The 24,911-nt window shown below is 35.1% G+C and overlaps 1 protein-coding gene across 1 annotated transcript in view; it reads left to right on the top strand.

Moving 5' to 3' along the window:
• LOC120624893 overlaps positions 1-18,052 on the top strand; it is a 45,170-nt gene extending 27,118 nt beyond the window's left edge. The window contains exons 5-14 of the mRNA XM_039891660.1: positions 407-573; positions 663-1,720; positions 2,112-2,226; positions 2,724-3,041; positions 4,175-4,282; positions 4,824-4,990; positions 6,307-6,429; positions 10,909-10,999; positions 12,862-12,964; positions 13,575-18,052. Coding sequence (XP_039747594.1) covers positions 407-573; positions 663-1,720; positions 2,112-2,226; positions 2,724-3,041; positions 4,175-4,282; positions 4,824-4,990; positions 6,307-6,429; positions 10,909-10,999; positions 12,862-12,964; positions 13,575-13,626 — 2,302 coding nt within the window. The 3' untranslated portion in view covers positions 13,627-18,052. The remainder of the gene's footprint in view (positions 1-406; positions 574-662; positions 1,721-2,111; positions 2,227-2,723; positions 3,042-4,174; positions 4,283-4,823; positions 4,991-6,306; positions 6,430-10,908; positions 11,000-12,861; positions 12,965-13,574) is intronic.
• The last annotated feature ends 6,859 nt before the right edge of the window (positions 18,053-24,911 follow it).

Here is a 24,911-nt window from a genome sequence, read left to right as displayed (position 1 = left end):
TAGCCCGATTTCAAGCTATAAAAGATCGATAAAGCTTTTGTAACCCAATAGTAACAGTTATATTTATTATACGACGGCCGGTTGGCTCAGTTTGCAGCGACCCTGCTTTCTGAGTCCAAGGCCATGGGTTCGATTCCCACTACTGGAAAATGTTTGTGTGATGAGCATGAATGTTTTTCAGGGGCTGGCTGTTTATATGTATATTCTAAGTATTTATGTATATTATTTATAAATAATATTCATCAGTCATCTTAGTACCTATAACACAAGCTACGCTTAAATTGAGGCTAGATGGCGATATGTGTATTTTCGTAGTATATTTATTTATATTTATTTTATACAGCTACAATAAATAAAACTCTTATTATTGGGTCGGGCAGTTTTTACCATTTTTTTTTCTTTGCAGAGGCATCATGCACATCATGCCCGAAAGTGGTAGCATGCACATGTACCAAAGCGGGGAATCCCTCATGCGCATGTCACCTCCAAGCCTCGTATCGTCGATGTTAATGGAAAACTCTGGAAACTTCAATGTCGAGTCCATGGACAGTAGAAAATCGCTGAGAGATTCAGGTATTTAATTTTAAGGAAAGTTAACTAGATATATATTGTGAAGGCCTTGGAGATAGTAGTAATGAACATGGTTTATTAAAAAATTTCAGGGCTACCAATGTCAGGGCGAGATAGTATAGATCCAATGATGACGAGTATGACACTCAGCATCTTGGACGAAAAGGATATGAGCACGAGTTTTCTCTCGCAAACCACATATCCCGACAACGACAGCTTCATGGACTCCTTACCACCCAGTTTAGTCAATTCAGTTAACTCCTCCTACGTTGTTTCAAACACTTCCAAAGCTAGAACTGATACGACCGATACAAATATATTTAGCTCGGCAACATTCACTCATCTAGAACAATCCGAAATACTTCTATCGGCCAGACCGAGATGTCATTTATATAATAGTTTCTCTAAACGGGAATCGATTAAAAATTCCGAAAGTTACACAAAAGCGAGGGAAGAGGCTTGTCAAATCGATACAGTTAAAATTCTAAATGAAAACTCCGATATCAATTTGGGTGTACCGCAACTTAAAAACTCCCCGAAATCTCTAAACAAGACCAACGGAGAGATGAGTGAAACGATAACCTTACACTACTCTAACAATAAATTCAGGCGAGACAATGATGCAGAGAAAGAAAACCTAAACAGAACTTTTCAAAGCGATGATACCTTCTACAAAGACATGGGCATCCCCAGAACCCATCCGGTCGATCAAGGCAAGAACAGTTTGAATGTGACCCTAGACAAACAAGAACTAAATGAGATTATACAGGCACGGCAGAAGTTGTCAATGGCGAGGAAAGCATTGCCGAGCGAACCAGAAAAACCGTCGTCTCTAGTGAACCCAGTCGATACGTCCCCAGTAAAGACGATACAGCTTCCAAATCAGACGATAACAGTGCCAAAACAGAGCATAGAAAATGCCTCAGAACTGCTGTCCAGGCGAAGAGCGATTAACAGTTATGAGAGGCCAGAGGACCATGTGAGGGAAACGCCGAAAAGAAACGCGACCTTCAAAAAAGCATCCCCAACCACACCGAAAGCCAATGCAATGGACGCAACTGTTGTATACGTTAAAACAGATGATACTAACATCATCGATATAAATTCCGCCACTTTGAATCTTATTGATTCTAGCGAAAGGAATCAAGAGGTAAGCAATGAATATTTACCCAACCTTAAAGCATTTTTAATCTGAATTTGTTTTTTTTTGTGATGTCTTTCATAGGTGAGTTTATCTTATTTTTTTTGTATCTTTTAACTTCTGAGTTACTTTATCTTCATCAAAGGCAAGCTAAAAACAAGCGCTGCCTTTAGTTTACAGCTTTACTGTACCAATTCTTTTGTCACACATTTTATTTAATATGATTGATGATTGATGTGCGAATCTTTTCATTTAAGACAAATGTCTGACAATAAAGAAGTATTTGCTCGGATGTTCGACTTAACACACATCTCCATCTAGCCCTAGAGTAACTTAGCTTGTGTACTAAGATCACTGATGAATATTTTTATGAATAATATACATAAATACTTATTATTAGGATTGGGGTCTTCAAGAACGAGCAATGGTTGGCTCTAGTGAAAGTACAGGCACCGATACAGGCACCTTTAGCTCGAGCAGTCCGCCTGAAAGTGTACCTGACACCGTAGATCCTCGTAAGTATTGCTTACTCAAACTATCAATCTCTTGTATTTTTAGAATTCATAGTCGTAACGTTTAGGCCGGAGTCCACCATGCTAACTAGGTGCGGATTGGTAGACTTCACACGCCTTTGAGAACGATATGGAGATTTCCCAGAATTGCAGATTTCCTCACCTTTTCAGCGTGTCATATTTTAATCGCTAAAATAAAAAACGCACATAACTCTGAAAAGTTAGAGGTTCGTGGTTCCATCTAACCATCCATCCATCCATCCATCCATCCATCCATCCATCCATCCATCCATCCATCCATCCATCCATCCATCCAACCATCCATCTACCTATCCACCCATCCATCCATCCATCCATCTATCCATCCATCCATCCATCCATCCATCTATCCATCCATCTATCCTTACAAACTTTCGCATTAATAACATTAGTAGGATATTTGTACGCACGAGCGTGGCGGTGTTTTCCGTCTCGTTTACCAATCTTCTATTATTCGACAGGCACTCAAGTAGCATCGACACCACTAATGTCTACCAAAAAGGGTGTAAAGAATGAATTCTTGGACATCCATAGCACTATATCACCAATTTATGATATGGTCGACGACAAATCCTACACGGTGACCAGAGTGCAGAGTTCTGCTGATAATATGGTGAAAACATACGACCTGAACACAACAGTCATTAATAGTGCAACCTTGGTTAAAAAGACTGCGGCTAAAAGGGATATATTGGCTACAAAGAATTATCCAGAGAGGAAACTGTCCACCCCCACACAAATGCAAAGGCCCTCTGTGAATAGAGTTTCGCCTACGAACGGTAAGAAATTAATGGATTTATTTTATTAAAAATGTATGTATTTTAATTTTGTGTTTGTTGGTGAAAGGACGATAGACATACTGTAGGATAGTATTATCCTATAGGTTTATCCGCGGATGCTGATAATGATACGGGAAGAAGCAAGTTTTTCTTGACAGTACGAGAATCTTTAGTCGTAGTAGAGGTTTTTGTGACTGAGCTTATTTCTGCCCCTAAGCAGTTTTGTTGCAATGCTATGTTCCGGTCACCCCCAACGAGGTGGACAGACGACATTAAGCGCGTCGCAGGTAGCCGTTGGATCCAAGCGGCTCAGAATCGTGGAACTTGGAACTCCCTACAAAAGACCTATGTCCAGCAGTGGACGTCTATCGGTTGATGTGATGATGATGATGATGATGATGTTCCGGTCTGAAGGGCGTGGTCGCCGGACTTGACTCCAAGGCCGTAAAATAAATTAAAAAAGAAAAATATGAGGCTTAACACTTATACCTGGGTTGATGGGCACGGGGCGCAGTGGCGTCCACTGGGTTTCTTACCAGGTTATGCATACAGCACGAAAATTGCATAAAACGGCAAAAATCCTCCTCTCATACAAGTTATATGTAAATTTAAGGGTAGGCAGTGCTTTTGTGCATGTATGAAGTGCGGGGTGGCACGCGAAGCTTAGCACTGTTTACAGGCAATGGTTCTCCACTAACCATCAGGTGGTCCATCTGCTTTGTCCGTCAATTTAATTACAATCTAAAGAAAATGTGTCGCATGATAAAATATATTGAATTTTGGCCGTTGGCTGCAATCTGATAAGCTCTGTAAGTGATGATGCAGAGGAAGGTCGCGGGTTCTATGTCCGACCGGGGTAGATTGGGCATTTATAATTTCGGAATTTTCTCTGGTATGGTTTGGTTCCTTTCGGCCGCGGCTAGTTATCACTTAAAGAGGTGCTGAGCTGTTTAGCATTTCTGACATGAACATTCTGCATTTTATTAAACATCCTAGACTTAATCATCACTTATCATCAGGTGATAGGCTGGCAAGAGCTAACTTAGCTAACTAATGATATTAAAAAAAAACTTCATATAAATAGAATTTGTGACTATATATTTTTATTACAGTGTCTTGTGATATAATTTCAGGGTTATACAGTGCTATGCCACCGCCCGCAGCTCTCCCGAGGAAAACCGGGCTGCCAACATCAAAACTCAGACAGTACAGCTCACATAAGGAACTTAATAGGATACCTGGTGAGTACAAAGATGATATTTCTATAATGTATAGAGAAACAGATATATTAAATAAATAAATAAATATACTACGACAATACACACATCGCCATCTAGCCCCAAAGTAAGCATAGCTTGTGTTATGGGTACTAAGATGACTGATGAATATTTTTATGAATAATATACATAAATACTTATAATATACATATAAACACCCAGACACTGAAAAACACTTATGTTCATCACACAAACATTTTCCAGTTGTGGGAATCGAACCCACGGCCTTGGACTCAGAAAGCAGGGTCGCTGCCCACTGCGCCAGTCGGCCGTCAAAATCAAGGTCAATCAATCAATATAAAATCAAGGTCAAAAGACATCTACGATAGGTACAGAAGTAAGAATAGAAAACAGTGAAAAACTTTATTGCAACACAACACAATAGGAAAAACACATGTAATTAGTGCTAGGGTGCAAAGGCGGCCTTAACAATAAAAGTGATCTTTTGAAGGCAACCTGAGCGTGCTACAGCTAGTTTTAAATAAATAAGCTTCTAATGTTGTAGGAAACCCCCCTTCAACCGCTGCAAGAGTGTTAGCGGGCCGGACTATGGTACGGAGAGGGGTGTACGCGTCAAATCCCGCCCTCAGTCCAACCGCGCCCGTCCCGCCCACACTCTCGAATCTCACAATACCACAACGGAGGGAGTCCTACACTATCGCAACACATCAGGTATGTGTACCCTCAAATATAACTTTATTCATAAACAAAAAAAACCTGTTTTTTATTATTTTTTATTCCACTACAGGTTAGCCCTTGACAATCTCAATCAAGCAATCTCTGGTGCTAAGTGATGATGCAGTCTAAGATGGTAGCAGGCTAACCTGTTAGGGAGTATGGTAGTCATACCCCCTAATCGCATTCTACAAGAAATCGAACTGGAGCATTAAATCGATTAGCGGCACGTTTTGTCGGTAGGGTGGTCACTAGCCACGGCCAAAGAAAATTCAGATATAATAAATTCCTAAATTGTCCCAGCCGGGAGTCGGATCCGGGACCCTCTACTTAAATTCACAGCACTCACCATTGTGCTAGGGAGGTCGTCAAAACCAATGCAAAGGTGTTCGTATCGTAATTGTAAGGTCGTAAAATAAAACTTAGTAAAATCTAAAATGTGTTCAAAACCACCGCACTATTTAAGATTCAGGCAACATTGCCCCTTTGAATCGCCAAACTAATTCATTGTCCAAGGTAACTGGCCACTCTCGGATCACCGGTAAATTCAAATTCAAATTCATAAATTCTTTATACACGTAGGCCTATAACAGACACTTATGAAGTGTTCATACATATATGTTTACAAATAACCTTACTTGCGGGCTAAGTACCACTAGCTGATGTCCGCATTTATAACGGCTTTATACAATTGGTAACATGGTATTGTTTATATCCTCTTTGGTTATATGTGGCAACTGGCAACTTCACAACAAATTCATTCAACAAATCATGTTATAAAAAACTATTAATATTAGTTTTGTATTGTATTGTAGTGTAACCAATTTAAGATAGTGAATATTATAATTTACTAGCTGTTGCCCACGACTTCGTCTGCGTTTGATTTTGATTTTTGATGCGGCATTAAATTTAGTTGCAGATCTAAAAAAAATTAAAGTATTCAGTATCGCTAAGCCTTAAATGAGGGGTTTGCTGCTGTCCGCTGAGGAGTTCTGTCCTCTATCTCCAACCACAGTTTGGACAAAATTAAACACATATTATTAAAATCGGGTATAATTTGTCGGAATATGTGTAAAATCGTCAAACACTCATCCCCTCCCCCAAAGGAACCGAGCTTAATGTCGAGATAAAAAGTATCCTATATTACTTCTAACACATCCCAGAAAATGTGTCCAAAGTTTCATGAGGATCGGTTGAGTAGTTTTTGCGTGAAAGCGTAACAAACAAATTTACATTGACATTTATAATATTAAGTAGGATAATTTTTAAATAAAAACTTATATAATTTAATAATTTTCTTAATTTGCTTTCAGAGGGAAATAGAACAAGAAAAACAAGATAGGCCGATGTTGCTGAATCCCCCAGCGTTGGTTCGACAAGGGACAGAGACTTTGCGTAGGGAGCGACCTCAAAGTCAGCTCGTTGCGCCTAAAGATGTAAGCATTTTCTTCTAATCCTTGGTGAATTTCGGGATCGTAATTAGTCATTTAGACACACGTCCGCGTGTTTAACGGTTTTTTACGAATCCCGTGGTAACCGCTTGTTTCCCTGGGATAAAAAGTAACATATTTTACTCTCCGTCCTTTCAACTAACTATATGCAAAAAATCATGTTGATTTTTTTGATTAGTTACGGCGTGATTGAAAGGACAAATAAACCAGTTTGCCCATATGCCAATATTAGTAACTAGCTGGTGCCTGTGTTCTTCGTCCGCGTTTTCCTGGGATAAAAAGTAGCATATGTTACTTTTATCACCCTTATATCTAACTCTAGGCAAAAAATACAATTGTTGGATTGCTTAGTTAGGGCGTATTGTAAGGACAAACAAACAAACACATGTTCGTGTTTATGATGTTAGTAAGTAAGTAACATATATTCGGCTGATATTGTAGCACTTTCGGTTAAAGAATGTATGGTTGGTTTGGTTAAAACTCCTTCGCTATTGGGTACATAGCGTTTTAACCAATCTCAAAGTATTGCAATCATCTCTACGCTGTTAGAAGAGATGTGTTGACGCTCCAGATTCAAAATAATAGCATGACGGCCGACTGGCGCAGTGGGAAGCGACCGGGCTTTCTGAGTCCAAGGCCGTGGGTTCGATTCCCACAACTGGAAAATGTTTGTGTGATGAGCATAAGTGTTTTTCAGTGTCTTGGTGTTTATATGTATTTTCTAAGTATTTATGTATATTTAATTCATAAAAATATTCATCAGTCATTTTAGTACCCATAACGCATGCTACGCTTACTTTGGGGCTAGGTGGCGATGTGTGTATATTCGTAGTATATTTATTTATTTATGGTATGATGTTTAACTCTACTCAGAACGTTTTGAACAGTTCTTGACGCTGTAAGCGCATTCAGAATCACTGTTATCGATTGTAATGGTATAATGTTTATATAAAAAAGCAAAAACATTTATTAAAATACAGGATATCTTAATGCGGACTTATACTTCTTGAGTAACACGATCAAACTGTACAACTTATAGAATTAAACCTATCGTTTCTAGTCAGTCTAATATTTTTAAACCATAAAAGCTAATATTGTGGGTTGTATGTTTGTTAAGACTAAAGTTTCTAGCAAATTTATTTGATGTAAATTAAGGTTAAAATTTGACCTAAGAAGCGAAAAATGGTTTTTCATAGCCAGAGTATTTATGTATTGTATCCACTAGTATTAAAAAGTTGGTGTATATCTCCGGGAAAGTAACAGTTTTCAAATATCTAGAGCAAATTATAACTTAGCTACAGAATGACCCCGGGTAATTGAATCTTTGTTAAAGAAGGTTACAGTTTAATTTATTCTATAATTTTATGCAATAAAAAGGAATGCTCTAAGGGGGCGTGCTAAAAAATTACGTGAGGTGTTTTTTTAAATTTTCTGTCCCTCCCTCCCCCCTGGTAAGACGTCGTGAGATTTTATTCAACCCCCTCCCCCATCCCCAATCTCACGTGAGATTTTCAAAATGTGGTTTTCTTACGTTAACTCGTTGGATTGTTATTGTAAAAAGACCAATTGAACAAAATTTTTTTCTGTTTCAATTAGGAAAAAAACTGCGTGATATTTGCCGAGACCACCCTCTCTCCAACGTAAGATTAGATGAGATTTGACTTGACCCCCTCCCCCCCTTAACGTCTCACGTATTTTATGAACGCCCCCTAACTATTTTTTTTACCCTGAGGAAAATGGCGACTTAATTTTTCTGTAAAAGAAATGTCCGTTTAGATTTGGGAACAGTAGATCTCTTACAAATAATAATTATTAGTCGTTTATAGAGGTGGTGGGTTACTAAAACTTAATGTTTTGTTTCAGTAATTACTAACTTAGTTTATCATATTTTTGTGACTAATACATCATTGTCATTTGTGTTAATTTATGTGTTATTAATCCTACATGTTTACGTACTTTACGGCTCATAGCATAATTGAAAATTTTACTTTTTTAATTAGTAGGAAAACTGAAATAAAAATCACTGAATTTAAGTAAAGTAGCACTTACTTTACTTTGTAGTACACTTACTTACTATACCTTATTTGAAAGACTAATGCTTTAGTAAACAAAGGGTCATTAAAGTCCTAACTGTGGAAGAGTGGAGAAACTTAACACTTTCACAGCGGAGTTGACAAGTTTGACAACCGTTCTGAAGTTTTAAAATAAAATTCGGTATCACGTCTTCACGAAGTGGCGTATTCCTGTGTTATTTATATAAAAATAGGTCTGTACTAGTACTTTAATATGTCTGGGCTATTATTATGTTATGGGCCGTATTCCCCGGTGATACGGTTCAATTTTGTGAAGCTACGGCTGAGCGCAGTGGGGGCGAGTGGCGTGCCCGTATCTCTGCGCAACCACCACGCACCCGTAAGTTTACTAATCTCTCATTATATCGTTACGTATACGGTTCGCACGATATTACTTGGCCGGCCTGATGTTCGCGCATGTACAATGTTATTAAACTCTTAGAGCCTCGTATAAAAGTTGTCTAACGTCGAAGAAAGTTATTCAGTTTTTTGTCACGCTCTGACAACATTAGAAAGCGTCAAAACACTGCGTAACTAATTCCGGCGTTATGCCACGTTCATTTTTAAGGTCCCTAGTAGCAATACTGCGCTGCCACATATGAATTATGTCAGTTCGGTCAACTAAGATCGCGCGTTATGTACATTGTGTCATTTTTATCGCCTTACAATCGGCAGCACTATTATTTTATCCGATTTAAAGTATCTTTGTTCTCTAAGCAATATTTGATATGTGAAGTTAACTTAAAAAAATATGCAGCTCTGAAACAACTGATAAAACAGTTCGTCGACCTAGAATGATTGGCTGGAACTGTCTACGCACCGCGTCTTTCGCAGTCGCTGCAGGGTGTTTCTTATAGCAACGATTTTTCAATAGCGTTTATTACCTGTTAAAGTTATTAGAATGAAAACTACAAAAAACAATATTAAAGAAAATAATTTATAAGTTGTTATATTGTTTTCCTAAACCTAAGTTTGCCTGGAAGAGATCGCTTGTAAGCGATAAGGCCGCCCATTGTATCCGACTTTTTAAGTCTCTTCTAGTTGTGTCCATTGTTTTTTTCTATTTGTGGTGTACAAATAAAGTGTATAAATAAATAAATAAAACATATTGTCGATGCACCTACAGCGACTGCGAAGGATGTGTTGCGTGCGGCGATTAACACTTCACTGCTCTTTACGGGACGCGCGAAGAAACTATTATGTCTACCCATTTCTCGAGTTATCTCAGGAATAGGGCGGGAATATGGTAGACAATTATCTCTTGACGCACATGTTAGCTCTGCTAGCCATTCACTTTCTCTATAGAGAAAGATACTTGCGTAATTTGGTTAGCTGCATCGAAACTACTATTTCACTGCCTTGTTTTTAAACGATAACTAAGTATCAAGATTGTAAGTGATAACAAAGACACTTGTCTATGAATTAGTAATATAAAGAAAAGTAATGAATAATTAAATTTAATTTAACTAGAAAGACCGATAATTGGTTGCAATTTTTCTGTTTTCATTAATTTTTCTTTAATCATTTTATGTTGTAAAAGTTACCGTACTCATAGTTGCATGTTTAATGGAAACTGAAATGTAGTAAAAAGTGCCATCTACAATAATTGCTAACAATAATTTTATTCAATGTTTTATCATAATCATCAACATTTTCAGCCTATTAAGTAAGATACTCAGTATTCAAAAATCATTCAGTGGTTATTTCATACCTTCAATGGGTATGAAATAACCACTGAATGATTTTTCATCAAACATGGCTAAGACCATTCAAATTTGACGGCCGATTGGTGCAGTTTGCAGCGACCCTGCTTTCTGAGTCCAAGGCCGTGGGCTCGATTCCCACAACTGGAAAATGTTTGTGTGATGAGCATGAATGTTTTTCAGTGTCTGGGTGTTTATATGTATATTAGTACTATAGTACTCTGAGCGTACTCATAAATATATTGTGCCTATAAATACATATACACTTTAAGAAAATACATAAAAATATCCAAATATACAAAAAAGGCCTCATTGCTGCAAGCAATCTTTTAAAGGCAACCTTTGCATGAATGCACCTGTGGCAAAAGTGCGAGATAGTGAGCGTACTAATAAATATATATTACCTATCCAACACATTTACTTTAAGAAAATACATAAACACATCAAAATATACATAAAATCTAAACATTGTCCTGACGATATCTAGACGATGACGGCATTTAATTTGATATCAAAGTCGTCGAACTACTCTTACCTTTTCTTCATACTGTGTTTAACTCTTAATAGGCTGGGGATGATTATATTTTTGCATAATATGGTATATGTATTTGTAATTAACCAAAGTAGCTTAGTGGAAATAAGGGTGTTATAAAAAACATAATCATAAAATTTTGGTAATATAATTACAGCCACCGGTCACCCGGCCGTATTCAATAGCGGGTACCTCTCATCTGCGGGTGTCCAGGCCCACATCTGTGCCGCTACAGAAGCCTGCAACAGGTATATTTTTTTATTTTATATTCGCCTAAGAATCAAATAATATACAACGTGTAAATAAAAACCGAATTAATAATTCATTGGCTTTAGAGGTACATTATAAACTGTCTCTGAGACTTATCTGTGAAACCTAATAGACCCTTATAGAAACCTAATAGTTTTTGAGTAAACTACTGCCATAGTTTTTAGTTTTTTACTGAAAGAAAATAGATACAGCCCTAACATCACATGCAAAATTAAAATCATGTGACTCCTGTCATTAGTTACGCGTATTAAGCGTAGGTACTATGCGTGTGTCGACCTTTTATCTTCAATAGGGCTGTCATAAGTAAACACTTAGAATGTTTTGAATTCGTTTGTATGGAAAAATAAATACGCTTTTTTGTATGATTTCATATTTTTACAGAATATTGAAATGTGCTATATTATTTCGTAATTCTGTTACACGTTGTATAAATGGAAAACAATTCCTAGTAAAATGTAAAAAAAAACAGTATAAAAGCGGAAAAGTATTTTTTTAATTCTTTTGACTTCTATTGCTTAAGGTTATCGCTTTTAAACATACACAGTCAAAGAGCCAAAAGTCAAAATATAGACCCTTCGACCTTTTCATTCAAAATATTCTTCACTTTTACAATTCAATGCAGCAAAAAATAATGTACCTACAATATCATTATTATCTCCGGTCAAAATAAGTATTAGACTAAAACCTACTGAAATTTATGATATCAATTTATATACACCCTAGATTGTTGGACTCAAGGCGGGACATTGCAGGACGTGTATCGTACATGCAGTGGCGTGCATAGAAGGTCTGCACAGGGTATGTAGATGAAATAAAATGAAGAAAATCTCCAGTACGAGTTATAAATACATAAGGGTAGGCTTTTAATAACTCTTACAATGCCTACCCTTAATTTTAATATGTAACTCGTAATGGAGATTTTCTTAATTTTATATCATCAGCATATCCTGTGCATACACGCCACTGCTTGCATGCCCTTCGAAGCGCTCTGTGTATAGACGATGGTTTCCACTTACCATCAGGTGTACCAGCTTGATTATAATTTAAAAGCTATAAAAAAATGTATCCCTAGCAAATGGTATCGATGATCATACAGTTAAATTAAACCCGTACCCCTACGGTTACTACGCAACATCGTACCAGAACGCTAAATTGCTTGGCCAAAGCCTTCCAGACCAAACCAGAGAAATAAGGGTCGTATAATAGGTCGATAAGAATCGATAATCATTCAAAAGCCCGATGAAGCAAATGTTTGGTGCGGGCTAGCAAGGGCTGTTTCTGATCCCAATATCAAGCAAAGACTGTTGGATAGAATATTGGATAGAAGCAGGCGTTACTTTGCGGAAATCCATGATATACCATCAAAATCAAGCTTAATTTGCTATACTCCGCGAAAAGCAGGAGAATCTGTGTGGTGTAATTTATAATTTCTTCAATCCTTATAATCCTAATACTTATAGTTAAGACTTAACAATTATTAATTGTAAAGTCAACATCTCTTGAGGATGCTCCGGTTTTTATATAAATATAGCAAATTAAGCTTGATTTTGATAGTAAATCATCAAAGACTATGTCGGCATTTACAAAGATATCAAAGGCGAACTATAAGATAGGATAATGAGTGTTAAATTTCAAATTGATAATGTTGAAAAAGAACAACTGCTGTGTCAGCTTCTTCTCGGTAGAGTCTGCTTTCCGAACCGATGGTAGAGTTACTACAAACAGACAGAATCGACGTTTCAAAAGTGCTTATAGAGTGAGCCTATTCGAAATGAATGAACTTGGAACTACTCTAGCTTTACAATGTGATAATTGTTTATATGATAATTTTTTCCTTAAGTTACGACACCGCAAATGGAGCAGCCTCGACCGTCGTCAGGCGTCGATCGCATGTCTGCGCTGCCACGACCATCCAGATTGCCCGCGCCGAGGAGGGCACTGAGGTATGCAATTAAATATTTTGATAATTTTAGTCTGCATTATAATAATCATCATATCAACTAATTACCGCCCCGGTAGTAATAAGTAGAGTAGATACTCCACTTATCGCTACGGGCCCGGTAATGGGTAATGTAAAATCTTGAATATTTCACAAACTATCGCGTTAAAAAAGTGTAAAAACAAAAGTGCAGGCCGAGAGCTTTGTGGTATTTTTTTATGTAACCCTGTATATTATGATGGAAGCGGTGATAGCCCTGGGTAGAACTTCGACTTCACTTTCGAAATGCTTAGTTCGAATCCCAGCACGCACCTCTAACTTTACCGAGCTATGTACCTCGCGAGGAAACCTGCATGCCTGTGAGTTCTACATAATGTTCTCAAAAGGTATGTGGAGTCCACCAATCCGCACTGGGCCAGCGTGGTGGAATACGGCTTTAGCCCCTCCCCGTTGTGGGAGGAGACCCGTGATGATGATTCATAAAACTATCCAACAGTCATCTTAGTACCCACAACACAAGCTATGCTTAGTTTGGGGCTAATTGGCGATGTGTGTATTGTCGTAGTATATTTGTTTATTTTAATAAATATCGAAAGTGTTTTTCTCTCTTTCAGACCCCCATCTGTATACTCAGTGGCACCTCCGGGCGATACGGAGCAATACTGACCCACAATTTGTTGTGCCAACTTCCTGGGCCTCTAGCCCTTGTATTATTAATGTAATAAACTAAATCTAGCGTTAATAAAACAAACTGTAAGATCACATTAGAAACATATTGATAAACTTTGCTATTGCCAACTTCGTCGTTGTTCTAACCGATGATCTTCCAATGCTTGAGATGCGATTCCACGTGACTACGTAAAGGAGAACCCATATGCCCAGTAATAGGCAGTTCTAGTGTGATCTTAAAGCCTTTGAGAACTGTCAATTAGTCTCAAACGAATTTCTATCACATAAGCGAATCGCTGGAGCGAAAACCCTGTCTTCAACAGAAAGCCGTGCGTGACAAATCGACAGTGCTCAAATATGCTAAAATAATACGAAATGAATACGACTGATTAACGAAATTCGGTGTCTATTATCGAACTTTCAACCGCTTTCGTATAATTCTCTTTTGTAAATGTAGATATTATACAGATTAAAAATTAATTGAAAATTAAAATGTTGCCAGTGTTGTTGCTCATAGATACTACCGTTTGAGATTAAAAATTTAAATTACCAGTTTTTACAATCTATGGTAGCAATACTGATATTTTTTTTTTTAATTTGTTGAGCTGTTCGCACATTACAAATTTTATTATAACGTTAACCTACTAACATCTAATATTACCACTGGTCAGGTTGCACTTTGTTTTTATCTCCAATTTATTGACGCCATTTTGGTGTCCAGTGAACCAGTGAAAATTGTAATTAATAAAAACACTATATTGTTAGCTCCAACGACACATGCATGTCAAATGTTCTAAAATGAAGACCAAATTGAAACTGTCATTTGTGGGGTGAGTGCGTTAACCGAATTTCTTTCGCGAATTTGTATTTCAAACTCAATACATCGCGTGCGATTCGGTATATTGTAATGTGCAATCAGCTTTAGTAGTAATAATCGATTGTTAATGAAACGATTTCGAAAGGATTTATATAATAAAAAAGGTAGTGTTCTCTTTGACGTTTACCGAACACTGCAATATTTTTTAAAGAATATCTTCAAAAATCCTTGATAAACGCCGAAAGTAGTAACGCAGCTTTTTAATGTAACTGAAAGTCTATAGAGAATATATTTCCTTTCTTTTTATGGATTACTTTAAAAGTTTAACGGAAAGTCCATAATTATATTTTTTCAAAACTAACGTCGGCGAATAACTTCTGCTAAGTAACTTTTTCCAATACAAACTTTCATATGCTATAACTCTACACTATAATATACCCGTGATGGAAATAAGCCTTCTTTCTCAATAATTGATTATTCAAAAACAAAAAAAAAACAAATTTAACTGGTAGTTGCACAGATAAGCGTGTTGAGTAAAAAAAACAACGTCAGCTTTATTCAGCTGGATACTTTTAGTTATATTAAAAAGCAAGTTATCCAACGTGACGGTATATTAAAACGTATTAAATTAATTGCAAAAAATGTAAGAAAATGATTAATTAAGTTTTTTAATATAATTTACCCCATAACTTTAGGATAATAATTTTTGTACGAAATTTTTAAACTGACCAGTGTCAGAGTTTATACTATAACCTCCTTAAATTTCTGATAAACATTTCACAGGATGAAAGATGAAGGTGTATTATGAAGACAATATTATAATTTGGCACTAGCAATAAAATTAGCTAAAGCTTATTAATGTAACGAAAACTTATTTTGTACCCGTTTGTATTCGTTACTGATAGAACACATTGTGTCGTTACTCGTGACTTTGATAAAAATCGCCTCAGTTAAAAAATTATAGCTTTGCAACTTAGATATTTTAAAGATAGATTTGTTTTAGACAATCCTTCATAGAATAAGTATATTTTTTACAAGAAAAGCAATTTCAGTTTAATAACAATATTGATATAAATTAAATCTTATCTGGTGAAATAATCTATATTCATAAGAAACATTTCTTAAACAATACAAAGTGAAAATGACAAATGCGATTAACGAAATGCGTTTTTTAGTAACGATTCGGTACTTACCAGTTACAGTTTCAGTAAACCCGATACTTAGTAACGAATACATACGGGTTGCCAAAGTTGTAATAAAATAAATTGTTGTAGTTCCTGACATTTAATACATATTTTCAAAATTAATGCACAAACATTTTTTCATTAGTTTTTTTATTGACATACTTTTGATATTTTTTTTACATACACGGTTTAAGATTTAATGTATTTCGACATTCAAAATTTTTTTTTTAGAAAAATTTTGGTATTGTCCTTTACCTGAGGAAGGAAATTCACTTTTCAAGGAATGAAAAGTATCCAATTTCACCCTCACATTCTGACGCTCTCTTGTATTTAACTCAAAATTCCAAATTACCACCTAAATTCACTATTTGGTACAAATACATACAAACTAAGATAATATTATTTCTATGTTATATACAAATTTAGTGCGTAATAATTATTAATATTGAGTATCGACCACTTCGGAGTTAGTTATTTATTTTTCAGATTAAGACAATATTTGCATTTTGTTTAGAGATGGTATTCATATAAGGATGTGTAAATGTATTTTTGCTTTAGACGTAAAATTTATTATAAAAAAAATAAACCTTGGGATAGTAAGTTCATAAAACACTTTGGAAACTTAAAAGTATAAAAATTCCGGTCTTGTATTTTACATTAAAGCTTTTGATATACTGGAATTAAAAACAATTCCAAATTATTTACACGCACAATTTATTACACGATTTTCAACGAAATATTTTAGAAATGCAGGATTATCTAATGTTAAAATGTTAAAATCACTCAGTGTAGTTGGGTACAAAGCTGTTTATATGTATACTTATAAATTATGCATGTATATTATGTAAAGTTCGTTATTAATCTACCTTAAAAATGTCTATAAGTAACGCCTATCGCTTTTCCTATTATAAATAAATAAACTTAATATACATATCGTTAAAACAGAATAATATCAATTCAGCTTATATTACTACAACGCAAAAAAAATTATATCAAATATACTGACACTTTATAAAATTTTAAGACACATAATCACTGTTGCACACTTTGTAGATGCACTTTGGGGAAATAAAGTTTAAAAAAAAGCCTGTGAAAATAAATTATTTATATTAAATTCCAGTACGTTTCATATTAAAATAAACTTATATCTTTTCCGTAAAAAATGTTTTTCTGGGTTTTTTTATTACGACGTATGATTATTTCACATTATAATCACTTTGCCATAAAAAATGTTGGTAAGTACTTGTTGGTTTTTTTAATTGAATAATAAGCCCAGTAAATTCCATGACGTAATATTTCAAATTGTAATTATTTTACCACAAGAAATATCGGTGAATTTTGGGGACTATATAATTTATTAATTTGCCATATAATTTTGTTGGTAAGTATTGTAAATTGTAAATTATCCTTTGTACCGCCTGGAGCGTTACTTCAAATTTTGAACATACATTTCTATTTTCTAATAAATTATAAAGTAAGTTATACATTTTATTATAATTATTTTATATTGCACAGATTACGAAAAACAGACTAGACGGAATCCTTAAGGTCAAGATCGTGAGAAGTCCATTAACCTGAACTAACCTCTAAATACTGAAACATCTTATAGTTTAAGGTTAAATTTGATACAAAATGCAAGAGTTCACCCGAGGTATGGTTGCATTTTATTTAAGGAGGCCCTGTAACATCAATTGATTGACTTATCCGTATTTGGAAGTTAGTGTAAGTTCAAAATAAACTAAGTGATATGGGCGATGCTATATACATATATATATATATATATATATATATATATATATATATATATATATATATATATATCTGTTTTGTATGGACGTAATTCTGCTCGTAATTTGCATCCATTTTATTAATTAATTACTCCATATAAAGTTAACAAAACTCCTCCATATAAAGTTTTGTAACAGTTGTAAACCGGTAGCGGCTATTACCGCGATAAGTATACCAACGGCCCCGTTGATAACGTGGACTGGTGGTACGCTGTATGAAAGTTATTTCAAGTATTTTTGAAAACTTTGAAACGAATACTGTAGCTATCTCTTTAAAAGTAGTGAAAGCGAAAGTTTCAATTGTATTGCAGTTTGGGCAGGTACAAACATACGCCTCGTTTTAAGATTGGTACTGTACCAATACGATGCTACCACCGTTACTATTCTCCTTTGGATTCCGGCTACAATTTTCCTAGTGTCTGTGTAACATTGTGTAAAATTGTGCAAAATCTCAGAGAGTGCACAGGTGAAGCGATCCTTCCACGCCGTGTTATTATTTATTAGCCTGTCGATCCATCCGTTGCATCGCTTTCTGACATATTCCGCCGTGTACGGTTTGTTTTGACACGTCGTGCCTTATTTAGGTAGTGTAAGAATTTTGTTTTCATTTTCTAATAAAATTGTGTATTTACAAACATCTGTGTTTTAATTAGCTCTTATTGTGATTTGTATACCTTATTGTGTACCTTAGATAGATAAACGCATAGCTTGGCTATTGAAAGCTTCCATGGAAAGATAGGCTTTAAAGTTAATCATAATTAAGATAGTAATTGAATCCTATGGTTTATGAAGTTGCCCCCAATAAACATGAAAAATAAAAACACCATATGATATATGACTATATCATACGGTGTTTTTCCAACCCTTAAAATCTGCACATTAAGTTTCAATTCATTGGGCTATTTAAAGCGTTGGTCTACTTGGTCAAACTTTTAGTTGAATGCCCAGGTTAATAACGTTCAGTGTTTATACTAACACACGCCATTGTTTTTTTTCTATTCCACTACAGTTAGCCCTTAACTGAAATTCCACCTGATGGTGAGTGATAATGCAATCTAAGATTGTAGCGGGCCAAATTGTTAGAAGTATAGCAGCCACAGCCGAAGCCTCCCACCCTACCGACAAAGACGCGACAAACGTGAATAACACGCCAAACAATTTTGTGTTTCTGTGCGATGTCGCGTAGAAACATTAGGGGTATGACTACCATACTCCCTAACAAGTTAGCCTGCTACCATCTTGGACTGCATCATCACTTACCACCAGGTGAGATTGCAGTCAAGGGCTAACTTGTAGATTAACGTAAAAGATTTTCTACAAAACAAGACTACTATAGTCTGCGGTCTTATGCCACTAATTTCCTACGACTAGCTGGAAGCGTATCCAGATAGTCTTTTTTAACATGAATAATTGAAGGACCAAGCAGATGAAGCCACCTGATGGCAACTGGAAAACTTGTTATTACACCGGCAACCACGCCCTTCAGACCGGACCACAGCAGTACAATTTAAGGGCAGAAATAAGCATGGCTTCCGTGGACGAACACTGTCACAACCAGCTCTACTACTAAAATTCCTTTCTGCTTGAACGTCCATTTATTACGACTTCAGATTGGCAACTCGACTTCCACCTTTAAATATCTTCATCAAATGACAGCAAAGCCGATAAAATAATAGAAATAACCCTTTCAGATTTAATTGATACATAAATTTATAAGATGGCCAAAATAACCCTTTATAATTTAAAATCTATTAGAAGACGGATAAAATCAAGCTACACCCTTGGCACCAATGCGATGCCAAACAAATATTGCAAAAGAAAGCACATAATATTTCAGTACGGATAAATAAAAACTCTATTTCAGTAGTTCCTTCATCGTGTTGTTGTTATTTTTATTACCAAGGTCTGCTTCTGTGTAACTAATTAACTTGATTTTGCCATATAATTCAATGTTCAATGGAAAAGATAACCCTTTATTTCTATAAAATAATATCCTATACAATTAATAGCTAGGTATACCAAAACTCACAAACAATCTAAAGACGCACGGTTTGGCAAGAGTCCTATGATTGGTCGCAAATAGGATTCAACTGCAGCAACAGGCTAGACCCTTATATTTGTAGAATGTGAATAGATCTGCGATCAGCCTAAGAAAAGGAAAATAAATTATTCGCAGCAGAAACCGAAAACAGGAAAAAATAATTTTTGTTCTCGCTTAAAGCACAGGTATAACTTTAAAATTAGTTAAACATTCTTATTCAGTTTATTTAAATTTTTTCTCTTGCAAAAATATTTACCAACTTCGCATCTTTAATCTGTGACAAACTCACATCAAAAGATTCTCCTCCAGTGTTGCCATGAATAAAATGAAGTTTGAAATGCTATTGTTATCTGTTACCTTGTCTGGTAGTTGTGTATGTGTGAGTGAGTGTAAAACGAAATCGCATGATCTGTAGTGTGCAACGTCGCGAGTGCTGTCTACTACATAATTTTCGCTTTATACGTTTTTATTTTTATAAATAACCCATTTAGACAAAGTGATTAGTAATGTAATACCGTAAAGTGATAAGATTTGTGATATATCAACGCAATGGCCCTGAAAATGTACAATGTTTTCTTATATGCGATCCCGTGCAATAACTCTTCACTTCGGTTGTTTGTCAATGACGTCTGCGTTTAGCGTAACGAAAAGTGGAATTATATTTTGATTGTGACAAGAAGTGCAAACAAAGTAAATGAAAATTGTGATAACCGATTCGTGTTTTTAAAATGGATGTGTGTTTTCGTCATTGGAACATTCCTAAATCATCTGGGGCCATAAGAGCTGGCTCATGAAGAAAGGGTTAGTTTCTCTGTTTTTTGTTTACTTTTGGTATACAACATAAGTACGTTTATGTGTCCTGATAACTTCTTAAGTGATACTAAGTGATTACCAATATATGTACGATACAAAATTTATTTACGCTCGAGCGATTAGTTCGTTATAGGTTATGATTGGTTCTCGAGTTGTTTATTGTTATCACTTTGAGGTTTATGTATTAATATATATATTATTATATCACTGATGTGTATTTGATATAAACACGGATGCAATGATTGTTGTGGATTGAGGTTGGGATGAATTCATTCGCTTTTGTTACTTTCTCTTAACGTAGAGTGGAGGGAGAGACAGGGATGGCTTGATGTCATCCACCGTTGTCGTAAGCGAGATAGCGCTCTACAATACGTGATTACAACTATATTTTTTTTTGGTCATCACATAAAACTACGCGATATAAAAGTTACGTATGTTAATTAAATAACATAACATTACAATAACTCACTTCATAATTATAAACAAATAAAAAGGACTTTATTTTAGGAGAAAATAATTAAGTACTAAAAAGTTAGTACCTAGAAAAGTTAGGCATAAAGTTAGAAACTTTAAAAGTTTCGTAAAACTTATGTCCAACATTGGTAAGACATGGTATAATAACATACATATAGTGTAACATTTCTTTCTCTTAGATATAAATGGCAGCAGTAAAGTCTGCCAGTCAGTTTGTGACAGATAATTAAGGAAAACCAGACCCAGCTAAAAAAAAGTACTAAACTAAAACATGAATATGAGAAGCAAAATGTATATAACTTTAGGTATAAATAAATAGATGATATAATTTGATCTTAACACTTCATTGCACCCAAAACCAAAAAATAATATCAACACATGAGATCAGAAAGATGGAGGCAAGCAAAGGCAGCCTTATTTCTGTAAGTAGTTCTTTGAAGGCAACCTTTGTTGCAAGGACCTGCAAAAATAGAGTGGGATAGTGCCTTGAAAATTATTAAATATTTATTTTGACAGATAAATGCCTATATATATGTAAAAATACATGAAAAAATGCTTATTAAATATAGATAAAAGATACTAGATACTTATTCAAGGATAGTTAATATTCTCAAGTCATTATGAGAGAAAGAGTCATTATTACAATGATGGTTTTAAATGTGCAAGTGTTATCTTACCTATGACAACAATCATAATAATCAAAAGGATAGTATTCTGCTATGGTTTGTCAATTTATTTCAGTTGCATTTGCACACCATCAAATAGCACCAAAAAATTAACACATAACAGAAGAATTTAAACATACTGCTATGTATTTATTTTCATTATGCCTTTACAATGACTTAACACTAGATTAGAAAGCAAATTAAAAATGAAAAGCATCCCCGTTCTAAAGGCATCCTTTTCTATGATATTTTAATCTTGGTCTACAATATTGCGAATATGTAATCTCTAGCTAAAGGACTGCACTGTGCTATAAATAAACCGACTAGTCAGTTAATTGAAAGAGCATTGCATCTTTGTCCTAGATTTAAATGACTTAATTGCATTGTTGTTAACATTCTGATGGCAGAACCCATTATATTGTTACAGGTTGCCAGTTTTTGATCATTAGTTTAAACAAATAATGGAGACCAGTAGGCAAGACTATCTTGAGGTTACATACACAGGTTACATTACCAGATTTACAATAATACCGGGTCTTTATATTTTTGCACATTTTAGGTATTAAATATAACTTCAAGGCTAAACACCTTACTAAGTATTTTTGCCATAATTATAATTTATCAAAATTATTTTTTAACAAAAAAATCTTTGTAGGTACTTATTTAATATTTTAAATGTCAGTAGTTTGTAAAGACTGAATATTATTATGCATTTGACTTTAATATTGTGGTGTTTACCCAGTAAACATAAGATAGCTACCTACTCTTCAGTTAAAGTTTTTGTAGAAAAAATATTATTGCTATCAAAGGTTATCAAACATGAAGAGGAAAAAGTGTGCGTACCAATGTTTTATTTATACAGCACTACAAAATGATGAATACTTAATTAGGATCACTTATTGTACTGCTTAAGCACAATTAACTGATTTTCTTTATCCCAAGCAATGACGCAAATCAATCTATGGAAGAGGCTCTTATTCTCTCGAGCTTCTATTCAGTATTATGGTATTCTTACAAAACTGACTAATAAACTAACTTGAGAACTAATCCAATAAACTCCAGTCGCGTCTACCGTTACCGATATTTTGTGATCGCCGTTATCAAAAGTATCAGGAAAAGTAGCACTTTCTCAGCTGGTAGTTGTTAAGCTTCTGAATGAAGAAAATGAATAGAAAACTGTCTAGGACTTTGGATGGAAATGAAGAAATAGTATTACTAGGGGTGTCACGCGATTTCTTCCGCGTACAATCAATTCACGGACCCACTGCGTCGCACCGCTCGCTTTTGTTTTGCCTAACCAACCTCTAAAGTGTGATGTTATGTTTAAGAATTGTAATATCAAATGCCTATCAAATTTAACGATCTTACTGGGTCTTTTAAGGAGCATAGTAGTTACCAAGAAATAAAAATATATTTTTAAACTGTATTATCAGTATTATTATATAAACTCTATTTTTAAAAGCAGCAATAATTATATTAAAGCAAGAAACTGCAGATATCCGGATAGTTTTTTTTAACAAATTCGTATTTATGGTACAGAGTTGACGTCAATAGCATTTTGTTAATTATAACACTGAAACAAAAATAAAATTCACGCTTTGTGTAGCTGATTAGAATTGCTATTGTGGCACCGCTAAGTATTGAAATTAACCCATTTTCTTGCTGATAACAATGTGAGGTCAAACACTCATAACTTGACTATGAATAATAATTTGTGTAACTTTAATAATAAACACTTTAAATGTATTAACCACTAGATTTTAGAGGATTGGAGGTGTTTGGTGGTTCTATGATCCAAAACTCCTCCTATGAGTGAGCAGACATATGCCCAGCTGTGGGCATCAGGGTGCACAGGTTCCTTTTCAAGAAATGTATGAACTAGTGGGCTAGTTCTTTTTGTTACTAACAAATAACAATCCATAGTTATTATATAATAAATTCGGAAGTGTGTCGAAGTTGTGTTGGGAAGAAACTGATTCATAAGAATACGCGTCAAATTGAGAACCCCCTTCTTTTTTGATATCTGTTCAAAATAATTTTGATTTAATCAAACAAATTTCCGGGTTATGGGCCATTACGCCCCGTGGATGAATAAAGTATACTAACTCTTACCTATATTTAAACTCAATGTTGTCAGTTGTCGATAATGGCAGCAATTAATATCGATGTTGCGCACGCGACTGTAATCTCTCTCCTGTTATCAACGTTTCGCCATTGGCACTACATTTTTTATCCATACTTAATTTTATTATTGCGAAAGTGTGTTTATTGGTTTGTCCATCGAGCACTTAGTAACAGCAATGAATTGGCGTGAATTTTGTTTCAAATATATCGTTTACTTGCTCGAGAGCCACATACCTTTTAGTTCGGAAAAATGCACGATTCCTAGTAAGGAAAAAGAGGAAAAGTGCAATTATCGTATGATTTCTTATGTTACGCGGCTAATAAACCATTGTTAAGCGCGTGATTGATGATAGGATTCAATCGCAGTATGCCATTTGTTTTTTTTTTTTGCTATTTTCGATGGTATTATTATAAGAGCGTCTAGGTCAGCTTTTACAAGTACATAGTATAACTCTGCTGACAATAATTATTGTTGTACTTGTAAAACACTTAGATTATAAATGCACAAGTGTTTCTATTTGTTTGGTACTGATCTTCAGCCCAACCATTGCAACAAACATGATGAAATTACACATTAATATAGTTTCCAGCCTGGAGAAAGATACATGATACTTTTTTCCCGGGAATACTAACGGTTCCTTCGGGAAAACGCGGATGAAATCGAAGGCCACAGCTAATTTGAGAATAAAATTTGAAAACCATTCAATTAGAGTCATTATTTTATTTGCTATTGCTCCCTGGCGCAGGTCCAATCCCCGGATATTTTAGTAATTTGTAATTTCAGAATGGGTTGGTGGAAGGCTTCGTCCGTGGCTAGTGACCACCCTACCGACAAAGACGTGCCGCTCAGCGATTTAGCGTTCCGGTATAATGTCGCATGGAAACCGATCAGGGGTAGGGATCTAATATAACTTGTATGATAATGGAAAACTAGGTATACAATTTTCCGTTATTGTCACAAACAAAGGAAATAAGTATTATTTAAGACTTAGTTGCCCTTCGTTTAGTTTATTAAAAGTGTTAGAGCCGAAATTGATCACATTTCAATCACCTAAGTGCGTACTAAACTGTCAGTTTATGGACAAAGGAAAATAGGACGTTAGGTACCTTAAGTAAGCCACTTGATATCCTGGGGAGGCCAGTTTCGTTTAAATTGCAGGATAAATTACGGGACTGTCCGTCTAAGTAGAATTTCTTGAACTTGACCAAAAAGCTGTTTATTCTATTGCTTTGATGTTCGACTCTGGATCACGAGGTCTTGAGTTTGCCTGGGGTAGCCCAAAAATTGATAGTTGTTGGATCGAGGTTTTGAGAAATTGAGCAGTTTTTTGTTAAATTTACTAAACGTTACTTTATATTATATTAAATTAATAACAT

The sequence above is a fragment of the Pararge aegeria genome, chromosome 7, assembly GCF_905163445.1.
Source record: "Pararge aegeria chromosome 7, ilParAegt1.1, whole genome shotgun sequence".
NCBI lineage: Eukaryota > Metazoa > Arthropoda > Insecta > Lepidoptera > Nymphalidae > Pararge > Pararge aegeria.
Note: the sequence above shows the minus strand (reverse complement) of the source record. Positions and strands in the feature narration are given on the sequence as shown.